This window comes from Triturus cristatus, chromosome 9 (assembly GCF_964204655.1).
Source record: "Triturus cristatus chromosome 9, aTriCri1.1, whole genome shotgun sequence".
Taxonomy (NCBI): Eukaryota; Metazoa; Chordata; class Amphibia; order Caudata; family Salamandridae; genus Triturus; species Triturus cristatus.
In genome coordinates, this window is record NC_140592.1 from 1,147,825,352 (window position 1) to 1,147,839,696 (window position 14,345).

At 45.9% G+C, this 14,345-nt stretch overlaps 1 protein-coding gene across 1 annotated transcript in view; it reads right to left on the minus strand.

The window, feature by feature from the left end:
* The window catches only part of VPS39 (VPS39 subunit of HOPS complex), a 341,156-nt gene that overhangs the window by 233,749 nt on the left and 93,062 nt on the right, over positions 1–14,345 (minus strand). Inside the window, exon 6 of the mRNA XM_085627090.1 lies at positions 5,399–5,497. Coding sequence (XP_085483216.1) covers positions 5,399–5,497 — 99 coding nt within the window. The remainder of the gene's footprint in view (positions 1–5,398; positions 5,498–14,345) is intronic.

The window sequence follows — 14,345 nt, forward strand, 5'->3', positions numbered from 1 at the left end:
TGCCAGGAAATACAGCGGTAATGTGTGGTTTTTGAGACCAAAAACTATTTTTGCTTTTGACAAGGTTTGTTATAATTAGGAGGACCCGGCAGCTCCCACACCAATAATGTTTTACAAAAACCATTCCAAAACAAGTCGCACATGGACAAATTTAAAAGGCTGACCACCAATTTCAGACCTGCTGGCTTTGCATATGCTTGTTTATTTTTATGTTTCTCATAATCTTATTGGAACTACTTACACTGATTTTCCATTATGAATATCTTTGGGAAATACTAGCAAGCATCAACACATTTTAGCAAATGGTGCTGCGCAGAAATGGTACCTAATATTTTACAGTAGTTTAGCTACTTGCGTTTTTTTTTTAGCATTTTATTTTGAAAGCAAAGACTCATCAATCTTGCTTTCGAGCTATTGCAAATGTTTGCATCTAATCAGAAAGCATTCTGGGAGCATTATACCTAGCCTCATATTGCTAAACTTTGAAAACGTGTGCACATATTTTTGTACTGGAACCACTGTCAGTGGTGCAGTCCGAGCTTTCAACATTTATTTGGAGCTCTCACCCTAATAATAAAGGCTTTGCAATAATGAACTATAAATACAAGTTTGAACACCATTAACACTTGGACACAAATATTACCTTAACTGCAGACAATGCCCTTTCCTTAATGTGTTACTGTAAACTAGCAGCCAAAGGGTTTGTGCTGTCGGGGTTGGGCCTACTTGTCCCAAGGACAAAATACACATTAAAACTTGTTGCCCTTGACCCCAAACAATATGCCCGAGGTGTCGAGCTATAGGAATTCCACATCCCTGGAAGAACATCCTCTGTCCTTTTTATTCTCGCTCCTAGAAACCCCAAATCTGGTCTTGGCTCCATATTTGACTTTTGTATTTAATTTAATTCCTTAGTTAGCTCTGTTATCTTTCTGCCCTTTTGCAATGTGCTTGCCTTTGAAAGCCAATCTTCCAGGTCTGGATACACAATATTCCCCTTTCTCCTTATGAACGCTGCTATTGGAGCCATAGATTGGGTTTGGACTCAAGGAGCAGACATTAGCCCAAAAGGCAGGGCTTTGAACTGATAGTGTTGACCAGGCACCATAAAATGTAGATCTTTTCCATGTTTTCAGTGAATGTGTATATTGAGATATGAATCTTTAAGTCTATTAGACTTAGAAAATCCCCTATTTTTATAAATGGATGGCTTTCCTGTAATGTGACCACGCAGAAACTCTGTCTTTTTTTAAATTTGGCCAGTGCCCTTAAATCTGGCATTGGATGCCATTCTCCAGATTTCTTTAAAATTATAAAGAAGCTGGAGTGGAATCCCTCATTATACTTCTTTTAATAGCACACTTTCGATGGCTTTCTTCTTTAGTAATTTCACTATTTCTGTTCTCATTTCTCTCAAATGTCTGTGCTTTTCTTTTATTGGCGGAACCACTGGCTGTTCCTCTACAAACTCCAGACCATGACCTTGCTCTACAACATCCAATACCCATTTATCTGTTGCGATGTGCGGGTAACTTTTGAAAATAAACAGCATCCCTCCTCCGACGGGCACCTGAATGTCGAAGGCACCAGGAAGTCAGGACCTTCCTCCTTTGCCCTCAAACCTTGAGGGCTGGCTCCCTTTCCGGACTCTTCCTTGACTCGGTCTGAAGCCTTGTCCTCTCTACCTCTGCTGCCTGCCTGCCTGCTGTCCATACGAACCCTGCTTGCCCTGTGATGCATTTTGTTTGTAGGGTCGAAAATACGCCCCTTCTTGTCCTTGAGCAGGCCGAATATATGGTCCTTTAAATCCTCTGTATGGCTCCCTCCTCTGTAGTATACCCATGGAGTGTGCCGTCTTTGTGTCCGCTTTAATCGCTTGAGGGCCTCATCAACTTACTTTCGAACATTATTGCCATCAAATTGCATGTCCATCATGCGTGCCTGGAGGTCCAGTCTAGAAGATGTGCTCTTCAACCGGCCATCTCTCAGCAGGAATGCTGCATCCCAACACTGCCCAAATGCGCAAGTTGGAGCTTCTATGGCAGCATCTAATTAAGCGGATGCTAGTTTGCCAGCTCTCAAAATTGCCTTTGCTTTGCAGATGAATTAGCAATATTATTTCCATCTCCGTTTACTCTTTTCCCCATAGAATCTAGTTTTCTACCTTCCTTGTCTGTTGGTGCTGTACAGGGGGAGAAATGATTTCTTCATCTCGGTTGTGCAGCTGCTGATATTATGGGATCAGTACACAATGGATTTAAAGTATATCCTGCTGTGTCATCTGTTGCTTTATATTTCTTTTCAATTCTTGATAGATGTACGGATGCACTTGCTGGATTTTGCATCATCGTTCCCATAAATGTTCTCGGATAGGACTCAATCATGTGCCCCTGTACGTTTTTCCTTAAAATCATACCGTTTTTCTGAAACAGAGACTGAAAGACTGAGCATTTCTGAAGCTTTCTCTATTAGAGAATGAAACCTTTCAATGTCATCTGGAGGCGAGCTCCCTCGTCTCGGTTCCGGACATGCATCCTTCTGCAATATAAACAATTCCGTTCTGAATCTTCTGCTGGAGAGCCAGGATGACTGTGTGTACTATCTCTGTCATCATCTACATCATTACTATCGTTATATTTACCACTAAATGATAAATCTACTCCGGCGCCTAGACACCCTCAGGTATTAGTGCATGTTACAAATTAATATTTCATTTTGTTACAAATTAAAATTTCAACATCTTGCTTTCCTTCATCAGCTCTGAATTTATAGCATCTGATAACGTATGCTTCTGCTATCTTTCCTGTGTTTGTGCATGCACCGGTTGCAAAATTGGAGAGAGGTGTCTCTGTTAGCTCTAATTTCTGACCCAACTCTGTTTACTAAGGTGGAAGTCTTTCATAAATATCTGCAATAATGTCTTGCAATAATGTCTTACAATTACGTCAACATGCACATTGGTACCGGTTCCAACTTTTCTGTCACACACATCCCCTGAACTATTATCTTTTTAAACGATCCTCGTACTCTAGCTTATCCTCTTCATCATCAATGTATTGGATATTTAATTCCCCTTTCCCCTTCCTCTGACTGAGAACTTCACAATAAAATGCCTCAATCTGATCCAGATCATGCTCCGAGCCTTCCTGATTAAATAGTAATGGACCTTGACCCTCAGGGGAAGTGTCCTGTAGTAAACGACGTGGATGTTGTAGACACCGGCATTGTCTCCAATATTGGTACCACTTCACCAACACTCATTTCCATTAATAGACTTTGATGTAGTGGGTGTTACCAATGATCGTTTCTTTTCAATCATCACTTTTCTACTTGTCGACTGCAATATCCTCATCGACGATATATTCCCCGTCAACGGCAAACTTCTCAATGGTACTTCCTTCTGTGACAATACCTCCCTCATCAATGGCTTTTCACCCGTCCACGATGTCTCTGCACCAAAGAGGTCTCTTTCAAGGATGGTGAATCTAACCTGGTCCCCTCTATCATTAATTTCGCCTTAACACTGGTAGCTGCTGTCATCGGTGTGCTCATCGGCGACTTCCGATCTTTTCCCATCGTTGACAACTTCTCATCACCTTTCTTCAATGCTGCTTTGGCATTTGATACTGGTTACCTTACAATTTTTACAAGGCATCTCTCCTGCAGGATCACCACTCTTTACCTTGTGTTTTTTGTCTCTCACCAGAGTACTTTTGACCAGATTTCTGACTCTTAACAGCAGAGTCAGAGGGTCCTTTATCCTGCTTTCCTAATGTATTTCCTTTTTCCAAAATAGCCAGATGCCTCTCAAGATCATTTAGGCTTTGTGGAAAATATCTTGCAAATACTGCAATCCACTGGCGTATGCTCAGGGTGAAGGCAGTTTTTGCACTTCGTATGTGAACCCTCCACATACATCTTTTTTCCACATGATTTATATACCCTGAATAAACAGTGTTTAAGTGCTGCCTCAGCCATAACATCATAAACTGCTTTCCTCTCTCCACGGAGCTGTCAGATCGGATTCCTCACACCTGAATGTGTTGTTTAAAATCTGACACTTTAAGCATCAGTAAGGGAACAGTTGGCTGGTGTAGTACATTCTGATTGGCTGGAGGTTGGATGATTATAATAATGTGGAAAGGTTAGATAAGGTTGCATTAAGTGTCGATGTAAAGGAATGCTTATATGCATACCGCGGATTATAATGTTGCCAAGTATTTCCCAGTCTGATGTCTGGGAAGGATTCAGGCATGTGAATCAATGAAAGATCCCATACTGGAGAAGGCCAGACATTTCTAGGCAGTAGTTAGGCTGCAAAAATATTTGTCAAATTATTGCACAATGACTGTGTGACACAGAGTGTTCTTCGTTTGAACAGTATTGAGCTGTAAATACCGACAAGAAGACCACAGATGCCAGAATGCCTAAGGAGGCTCACAGGTGTAGCTAGTAAAGAACAAGAGCTGGAGTTCTCAGGGAGTGTCCAGCCATAAAATGTTATGTCTTGGGTTCTTGAAAAGCGTTTTCCACATATCTTTATTCTATCAACTTAAGCCTTTTCAGCTACAGGTGTAATCTGTGATACTTCACCCTCATTTAGTATACCAGTAGTTGGTAGCTCCCAGACCTCATCGGTAACTGGTCTCCTTGGTCACCTTCGCTGACCACTTTCTTGCAAACCCCCCAAGTTGATAGGCTGTGCCTCTGTCCTCTTTCCTTATAGTGTGTCTACACTGCTAACACAACCGACATGACAGAGGTCTTTATTTCATCCCATGTCACATGAGACTCCTCAGGGTTCAGGATCTGTGGTCCACTTGCTCTTGGTCCCGTTATTATTGTTCTCATTAATGTTACTACTAGAGGAAAGTGGGAAGTATGTCCCTACATCTTGGCTATTACTCGCGCCCGAGGTACTCATGCAGCCCCCAGATAGGTTCATCGTCCAACCTATTACTTACTTCACTTTATGATCACAGCCACAACTGAAGGATGGAGGGGGCAAGGTGGGGGTCTTCCTATGTCTGTTCCCAAAGGACTGATGAGCAACATTCATTTCTTTTTTTTATTTAAATGTGTTTATTGGTTTTAATCAAAGCCATACATACATTATTGGATGACATACCTGAGACAGTTAACAGATCAACATTCATTTCTTCTTTTTTATGTCACATCCTGCCTTGGCAACCCTACTCTACTTTTCTGATGGTGATTAGTATCCTATACATGGCAATGACCTTGATTGCACAGAAACATTTACAATGTGAACTTGCTACTTCTAGTGATGCAGATCTATATATTATACCACTTAAAAAAGTGTACTTGATAGTTAAACGTCATAACACAATCTGGTTTGGTTTTCTCTGTAATTTGATGCAGGATGTGGCCAACTCACTTGCAGTTCAAGAAAATCCCGGTCCTTCCAGAAGTAAAGCTGCAACTTTTTTTTCACTGCGACACACATCCGTAAAACTTCCTCGCCAGTGTGAGTATGCTGCAGGGAGGAAAAACAATAAAAATATGTAAAAAAAACCCACACAAACAAGCAAGCACTGGCAAATCCAATAGGTCTGGGATAATGTATATGTAGATTATCTTTGCTGCAAAGGCTGTACATGGAGATGTGTGAGATAGCGGCAGTGTGCGTAGACCACGATTTAAAAGTAAGGGCTGTGCGACAGAGGGCAGACAAATAAGTAGAGCAGGCATCAACTGACAAGAGTTATGATGTTGGGAAGACAGGCACAGAATGGCTTATACATCCAGTATTAGGGACTGGTGATATATGGAACAGCTGAGTGCACTAGGAGACATGGGAGGGCATGAAAATATAGTTACCTTCTCTTGATAAAGCTACAAGTAATTGGAACCTCTAACAGCACACTGTTAAAAAATTCTATTAAGAATTGCTTTGCCAATAATAATTTTCAATTGCTTGAAAAAATTAAGAAACTTGTGATGTGCTTAAAAAGGTGACTTACAAAAGCACGTGAACTCGTTGGTATTAAATTAAACAACTCTTCTGATAGAGACATAGTGTAATTTGGTTATTAGAGAAGGACATTTTCTTCCATCTTACGAACAAGTAATACTCGTTATGTTAAGCCCCAAGGCCCATTTTCTGCGAAGCAACAACGCTTTCTGTTCCTCTTTGGCTAAACATTGCACTATTGTTTTAAAAATGCAAAAGAGAATGGGTTTAATTCATCCCTTTATGGCTGAGTATTTGTATTGCTATTGACTACTTGCCCATCAGCTGACATTCAGTCAAAACCTCTAAAATCAACTCCTCTATTAACAAGCTAAATCCAATAGGTGATCTGAAATTAAATGGATTGTACTGATAATTGGGACAAATTAGCAAAAGCCGGAAAGGGCCATAAGGACACTTACACAATGGGCGAAAAGTTGCATGTATACATTGAAGAGCTTTCCTGTTTGCTGAAGACATCCCCAAGACAGAGAACATCCTAACTCACAGATATAATGTGACAGTGAAGAAACCACTGCCAAAGCCAATAAGTCTGGTTTCTTTTTGCTGCTTATATTTCTTTCCTACAATATCTGTCATATTATATGTTTTGATGGGCAAACAGAACACACACCTAGAGGCCCCCATATGCATACAGAAATTACATATTTGTATACACAATACATATATATACACACACACACACACACACACACACACGTGGCTGTTAGATGGATGTATGGATAGATGGATTAATGGCGGAGTTATAAAATGAGGGCTAGTTGGTTTGATGGCATGTATACATACGCCAGCCAAGTAGGTGGATGGGTGTGGTGGCATAGCTAGACTGCTGCATGAGATGAATGACACGGTCTGAAATCAGTAGCTGAAGAGATCTAAATCCACCAATGGCTTAAGAGCATTTACCCTAAGCTCACTCTCTTTTTAAGGTCTCCGCTGCACCAGGTCACTACAGAATACATGTGGCCTAACGGCTAGGGCGGTCAACCTCAAATATGGGGAACCGGATTAGAGTCTTGGCAACGACTGCATGACTTTGCAGAGGTGACGGGCCTCAGGGTGAACTGGGCCAAGTCCACTGTCTACCCCTTGACACAGGCTGTGCCCCAGGGACCGATACGAATGGGAGACGTTGAAGTCTCGTGGAGTCCCCAGGCGGTCCGCTACCTCGGAGTTAAGCTGTACCACACACCGCAGGATATATATGAGGGGAATTACCGCGCGCTGATGGGCACCATCCGCTCCCAGGTCCATTTCTGGAAGGGTCTCCACCTGGCAGTGCCGGGAAGGATAGCCGTGGCAAAAATGATCCTGGTCCCGCGCCTGCTGTACCTCTTCTCCAATCTTCCGGTGGTTCCTCCGCGATCCCTGTTCCGGGAGCTGGATACTCTGCTCGGGACCCTTATTTGGGGCAGCGGTCGCCGGCGGATAGCCCTGGCGAAACTGCAACTGCCCCTGGATCAGGGCGGGTTAGCGGCTCCCTCATTCGAGGCGTATTTCCTTGCCGCCCAATTGCAGTGGGTGTCGCGTTGGACGGCGGGCCGAGCTCAGGAGGAGTTGATCACGGAAGCGGGGCGGATCCCGACCCCGGCCGTCCACCGCATGCTGCTGCCGGGTGCAGCACCGCCAGTATCCCGGCCCCTTCAGGTCATGACGGCGCGCGCCTGCTTGGCACGAGTTCATCGCCTTCACCGGGACACCCCCCTGTACTCCCCGCTGCTGCCGTTGGTGGGGCTCCCTAGGGGCCGGGCATACTACACGGAACAAATGTTGCGGGCGTGGACGGCACATGGGATAACGGAGGTGGGAATGCTGTTCTCCGGTGACAGTTTGCAATCCTTCGAGGCGCTGGCGGGAGACTTCAAGCTGCCCAGGGGACAGTTCCTCCGGCACCGGCAGCTTCTCACAGACTGCCACAGGCAGTGGGGAAGGATGGAGGCGGAGCCCCCCCCACACACCCGGTCATTCACGCGATACTGCAGATGGGTCCCGGCCGCCATCTCGTCACGTGGATATACAAAGCGGTGAGAGCCCTGCGGAGTCCTACGTTAGCGACCCTCCGGGACCACTGGGAGGATGATTTCCAGCGGCCCCTACACGACAGGGAGTGGGCTAGGGCCCTCGAATACACCAAAAAAGTGTCCCGCAATTACCGGTTTAAAAACATACAGCTGCATGTTCTGCACCGGGCGTACCTAACACCTGAAAAGCTGCAGAAATATTACCCTGACGGGGCGTTCTGCTGCCCTAGATGTCTGGAGCCCGCGGCCTCGTTCAAGCACATGTTCTGGGACTGTCCGACACTACACAGTTACTGGCACACAATTCACACTGCCCAACAAGCGGTCACGGGGTTCCGAGACCTGGACACATGGGAGGCGTGTGCGCTGGGGATTCATGACCGCCACAAGTCGCAGAAAGTGGAACGGAGGTTCGCTTTCTTAATGTTGCTCCTTGCTAAGCGATGCATCGGTATGCACTGGAAGTCGCCGGGGGGGCCCCCGGCGGCGGCGTGGGTGGGGGCGGTCAAGAAATGGGGCAAGGCGGAGGAAACCGCACTTAGAACGGAGGAGGCCCGAGGGATGCGCAAACACCCGATCTCCATGCCCTGGGCCATGTTATTGCACTCCTTCACGCAGGAAACAGCGGCTGCAGCGAGTACTCAACCGATAGATCCCCTGGGGGCGCCAGCGACCGCAGAGCCCTCCCGGGGAGCGGCGCGGGCAGTCCAAACGCCCGGTGCCTCGCAGTGGCAGGTGCCGCATGCTCTGCCGCCGGACCCCTCATAGGCTGCGGCTGATGCCCCGGCCCCCCCGGCGCGCTCCCCCCTCCCGGCGTCCGCGCCCCCCTGGCTTCCCCCCCCCCCCCCTTTTCTGTCCTTGCTCTCTCACGCTGGTCCAGCTCTCGAGCGCATAGCTACAAGCATTCCTGATAGCCGACAAAGTGCACCCTTCCCAACCCCATGGTTCCTTGCCCCCAGTTCGTTCATAGTTATCCACTGGCTGCATTTCTCTCGCCTTCGCGACACTACGCACAAGGGTCCAAACACACTGCGCGGCGCCCCTGCGGCGCAGAGATCAGGCCGCGCTCCGGCAGGACACGCACAATGGCTGCTCCCGGGAACACACACCGGTGGCCCTACTCAGGATAGGGCTGGGTGGCCTGGGTGCCCACAAGACTGAGGTCCAGAAGGCTACGACTGAACGCGCTTGCTATGTAAATCTCTGTGCTGATGGCGTTACCACCTGTGCCTGTGTATGTCTTTCCATATAAATGCCAATAAAAAACGTTTTTCAAAAAAAAGAGTCTTGGCAACGACGCTCAACATCCTGCGATTCTGGCAAATCACTTAAACGCCCTGTGCCTAACAAAAATGAATGTGTCCTTGTGTAAAGCAACTGGTGCTCCTGTAAAGCGCTCCGATACCTTTGGGTCAAGTTTGCGCTATATGAAACTCCGAGAATAAAATGAATTGTGTAATAAGCGCAACTCAAATGAGCCAAACAAATCTCACTTTGCTCCAGAGATAGCAGATCTAGCATCAGGGAACTCCAAAGGACCAACGGAAGTCACTTCTTCTGTAACTAGATGGCAGCCAAGCCTTATCTGAAAGGCTAAACCCAAACTGTCACAATTTATTCTGGCCACGTTTGAGATCATCCTCACTTTAAGCTCGCAGTGCGTTGTGGGGTATCTTTGTTTTCAGCTTTGCCTCCCTGGTTGTTCGGGATTCCTGCTTTATGAAAGTGACTTCATGATACAGGATGACAGTATGTACCGGAGCCTTTCAATCACGCACTGTGGAAGTAGAAGAACCCAAGGGATATTGCTGACGCCAATTCCGGCCATTCCTGTGGGAGCACCAGACCTCGCCTTTACCTGCCCATAATTGCTATCCATTTTCCTCAGCATGTTCATTCCTGTACAGTTCAGTCTTCCTTTATGTGCAGGAGGTGATCCCTAGAAAACCTGAAGTTGCTTTACTTTGCATTCCTGCCACAATCCCTTCCGTTACCTACCTTGTACCAGTCTCATTTCCCAAGGTCTGGAAAAAAGACCTCAAGCACTAATCACTGCCACTGCTCCAAGTGTCACTGATGCCACCAGAACTGACCACCGACTGTTCCAGCATTGCCACGCTGTCCAGAGGCAAAGTGGGCACACTTTTTGGTATTGCAGACAATGAGATAGTGTGATCGTATGCCTTACAATCTCGGTTACTGGACATGGTTAGCTGGGAAATTGACAATATATCAACAACTGCCCATTACAGTACCATCTAAGCCTATATCCTGGATGTTTCCCAGAGCACATTTTGGCCACAGATTCTTTTCAGGGAACCAGTAGCAGACCAGAGGCATCCCAAGGAGCAGCCAGTCTGCATGTTATAGCCACATTAATTTTCTTTGTGCAGCGGAGTATTCATGATTTGAAAGAGAATAGGTGTTCCGTATGCATGCTGTTAGCACCTAAAAAGCACTTCTTAAAACTGGGACAACCACAGTTCTCCTTTCCCTTATACAAGCACTTTATTGTAAACCAATATCTGACGTTGCATTTATGCATATTTAGGGACTCACTCCCAGTACGGAGCTAATTCTGTAATATGACGCAGAGAGTAATTGAAACCCATTCCAGATTTGAGCCGGGTGCAAATTGTGAAGGTCATTGGGGTTTGGCTTGAATATACGGCAATGTGTAACTTGGAGTCATTTATATGGCCAAAACACTGTAGAACCAACACTGTGTGGTAATACCAGCCACAAAGACTAAGGACACACATCACTCCTCATTCACCCTGGGTGCATTCAAAAAGACTAGGTACATGAGATTTCTGCTCAAGTTAAATTGTTATTTGAGCTCAAGCAGCCTCAAAATTGCTTCAGTACCATATGGAACCAACACACATAGTATTGTTCATACAAATGTGGAAACAAACGTTTTATGAAATGTTAAAGCTACCGTAAGTCGCATATCTCTTGCACACTTAAAAGAAGAAGTGAGCTTAGAAATCACCCCTGGCGTGAACATTCTAAAGTAAACAGCAAGTTTCTTTGGTTAGCACATTTAAAATTCCCCATTCTGCACTGCATCAAATCAGGGCAACAATAAAATAAAATACCATTTCACAAAATACAAACCTGACCCCGAATTCACACACACGAAATGCGCCCCTATATGTAATGCTTTTGGTCTCTCACCACCTGCATAAAAAAAAAAAAAAAGATGGGCACTGATCTTAGTTTGCAAGTTCATCTGTAGTTTTGTTTTCGGGCAGCCTTCAGCCCGCAGACGACTTACTCCATTATTCCGTGGTGGAAGGATCGTGCCACACCACCATCCGAAAACACGCCATGAAAAAGGTTAGCTTGAATACGATCACATCAAGAGTGCATGTTCAGAGGTGGGAGCACCACTATCTGGTTAGTCGCAGCTCACCCTCCATTTTCCAATGTCTCCAGCACACTGTCCACCGACATGAAGGAACACTGCATTTTGTTTACATGTTGTCATCTCCCTCCGTGAATATTAGACAAGCCACTTTCAAGCACTTGAACTTGTCCCTCTACAGTTTCTACAGTGGTCACGCTCTTCAGCTTCACATTCTCCAGATGCTCCTTTCCAGCAGCGACCATCTTTACAACTCCCTCCACTTGCGTTGCATTTACTGCCAGACACTTTATCACCTCCTTCATGCCTCACAATACATCCAGGATAGACCGCCTCTTCTGCACCCGAGGATCAAATAAATCAGCTTGCTAGAATGCCTTACCGCCAATCTGGAGCACTCCATGTGAAAACTACTTGAGGCCAGAAACTGGCATGATAAACATGTTCTTTTCCCTATCACCAAGTAAAAATAAATGCTACCTCCATTTTTTTTTTTTTAACAAGGCAAGATCGACCGCTTAGTCGGGCAAATGGTATCCGAAAGAACTACAGGTTGCAGTTTTGAATGACTGCTCAATTAACTAAACCTTAAAGCCACCCCAAGGTATAAAACCTTAACAATTTTTCTTCTATTTGCTGTTTTCTCAGACAGGCATTATCTTGTTTCAGATAATACCCTATTAAGAGGTTACCTACTGCCCTTGTTGCTGTCATTCAGCCATTCAGCCATTCAGCACCAGGCCTACAGGAAACATCCCCTCAACATATGCAGAGATTTGCCTTTGATACCAGTGCTCATCTTCTAACTTTCTCCTTTGGAATGAAATCTGCTACTGACTCAGGGTGTCATGCAATGGTTTGAACTGTATGTTGAAACGGAGTACTTACTGGGATTTTTTAAAGGTGGTCTCGGAGAACATTGCAGAACTCAAAATGGGTAAAGATCTTCCATCCAAGAAGTGACAGTGTTTTGAGAAGGAGCAATTTATCTCCTTTCCAAGTCTGAAAAACACCTAGCTGTGTGATAACGGTATTATGCAGGAAGGTTGTGAGTATGTTCAAAAATGGAGATGGCGACAAGTGCTGGTAATGGAATTCTCCACTGACCTTTAGATATACTACAAGAGTTCAATTTGGTAGCAGGGTGCGCAGAGAATGCAGCACAGTTGACTCAGAAACTAAATGGCCCAATAAAAAGTTTGGCTGCCAAACCAGCACATCTGATAAAAGTTTGATCCTTATTCAAGCAATATTTGTATTCTGTGCAAGCCATTGTGGCCAATAAAAAGAATAAAGTATGGACTAGTGTAGGAACCTGGCTCTGTATAGGATATTACCACTAGGTGGTAATATCATGCACAGAGTCCAGGAGGTTCCCCAAAAGTATATAGGGCTCAATTTAAATCCCAAAGTGCTCTGTATTGGTAGTGTGAACGAGAGCTGTAGACCCAACACAGAGGAGTGTAATACATTTATTGCACAACAGTGATCAATAACGGACACACTGCTCAAGGAGGAGATCCAGGCCAATTTTAGAGAAATATACTTTGTTTGTACTTTAGTTTAAGACCAAGATCTTTGCAATAAGGTAAGTTAATTTGTAATTACAAATACTGTGCACTTTGAAAAATCTACACTTAGAATATTGTTAGAACAGTTCAACGTTATCTTATTGGGAAAACAGTTTTGTGGTTAATTAGGTAAGTACGCAACTTGCAGTTTCACTTTTTGGGACCAAATGTCAGCAGTGGACAAGGGTCAGGTGAGTACCAATACTGCACCACCAGCAGCTCAGGGGTGGGCTGGTACAGAGGTCAAAATCGGAGTTTGGCCCAATGTGTTTCAATGGTGCCTGGGGGACCCTGGAGCCACGCTGCTTGCAGGGAAATGGAACGGTTGCAAGGGACAAGCTTTGGATGTTAGGGCCAGCATAGGGGGTATAGGGAGGAGGGGACAAAACAGCACCAAAAATACACCACCAGCAGCAAAGGGGTGGCTGGGTGCAGAGTGAAACACAGCGTCAGGCACCCAATGCAATCCAATGGAGTTTCTTCTTTTTGGAAACAGGCTGCAGGCGTCGGACCAGAGGGTCTAGTCAGAACACCGGCAACAGTACAGATAAGTTGAGGTGTTGGGATCTCAGGGCTTGGGAGGGGGTCACAGTGGCACCCTTGTGGAGCTCATCAAAGCCCGGGGGCTGCAGGTGCAGGGAGCCTTCGGAAATCTTAACGGCCGGTCGCAGAGGGGGTGGGAGAACCTTCAGATTCACTCTGCAGGTGCCATTGTGGGGGTCAGGAGAGGTCAGCCAATGATGAATTCGGAGTCCTGTTCGCTGGGGAGACTTCACTAGCAGTTAAGCCACTCAGGCCGTGGGCGTCGGGTGCACAGAGGGCACGAGTCGCGGATCTGCCTGGATCCGAAGTTTTTGTTGTTGATTTCTACTGGACAGGTCCACTGTCCACGGGTGATTGGGGTCTTTGTTGAAGGCAGCACTCCTCCCTGGGGTTTTAGAGGTCGCTGGCTGCAAGACAGGTCGCAGGTTGGTCGAAAATGGAGACAGGCCGGAAGGGCTGAGGCCAAGGCAGTCCCCGTCTTCAGGCTTATCCAGGAGGGTTTCTTCTTTCTTTGTAGGTCATTGCAGATCTAGTTTCCAGGTCTGGGGGAGCTACCTAAATACTAGCTTTAGGTCAGTTTTAGGGGAGTAGCAGTTAGGGCCAATGGGCACCTTACCTGGGGTGACTACGCCCCCTTTTAAGCCACCCTCGTGTGGGAGGGGGCATAGACCTAGCCCTGATTGGAGGGGGTCTCCCCATCTTCAAGATGGCGGGGACTGAAAGATGTGCTTCTCCTCGCCTCCCCCACCTTAGATGTGGAGTTGGCAAAGGTGGGCACACCTCCTATTCTTAAGAGTTTTCCCACCCAAAGTGGTGGTGTAAACCAGGGACTGCCATCTGCTGCT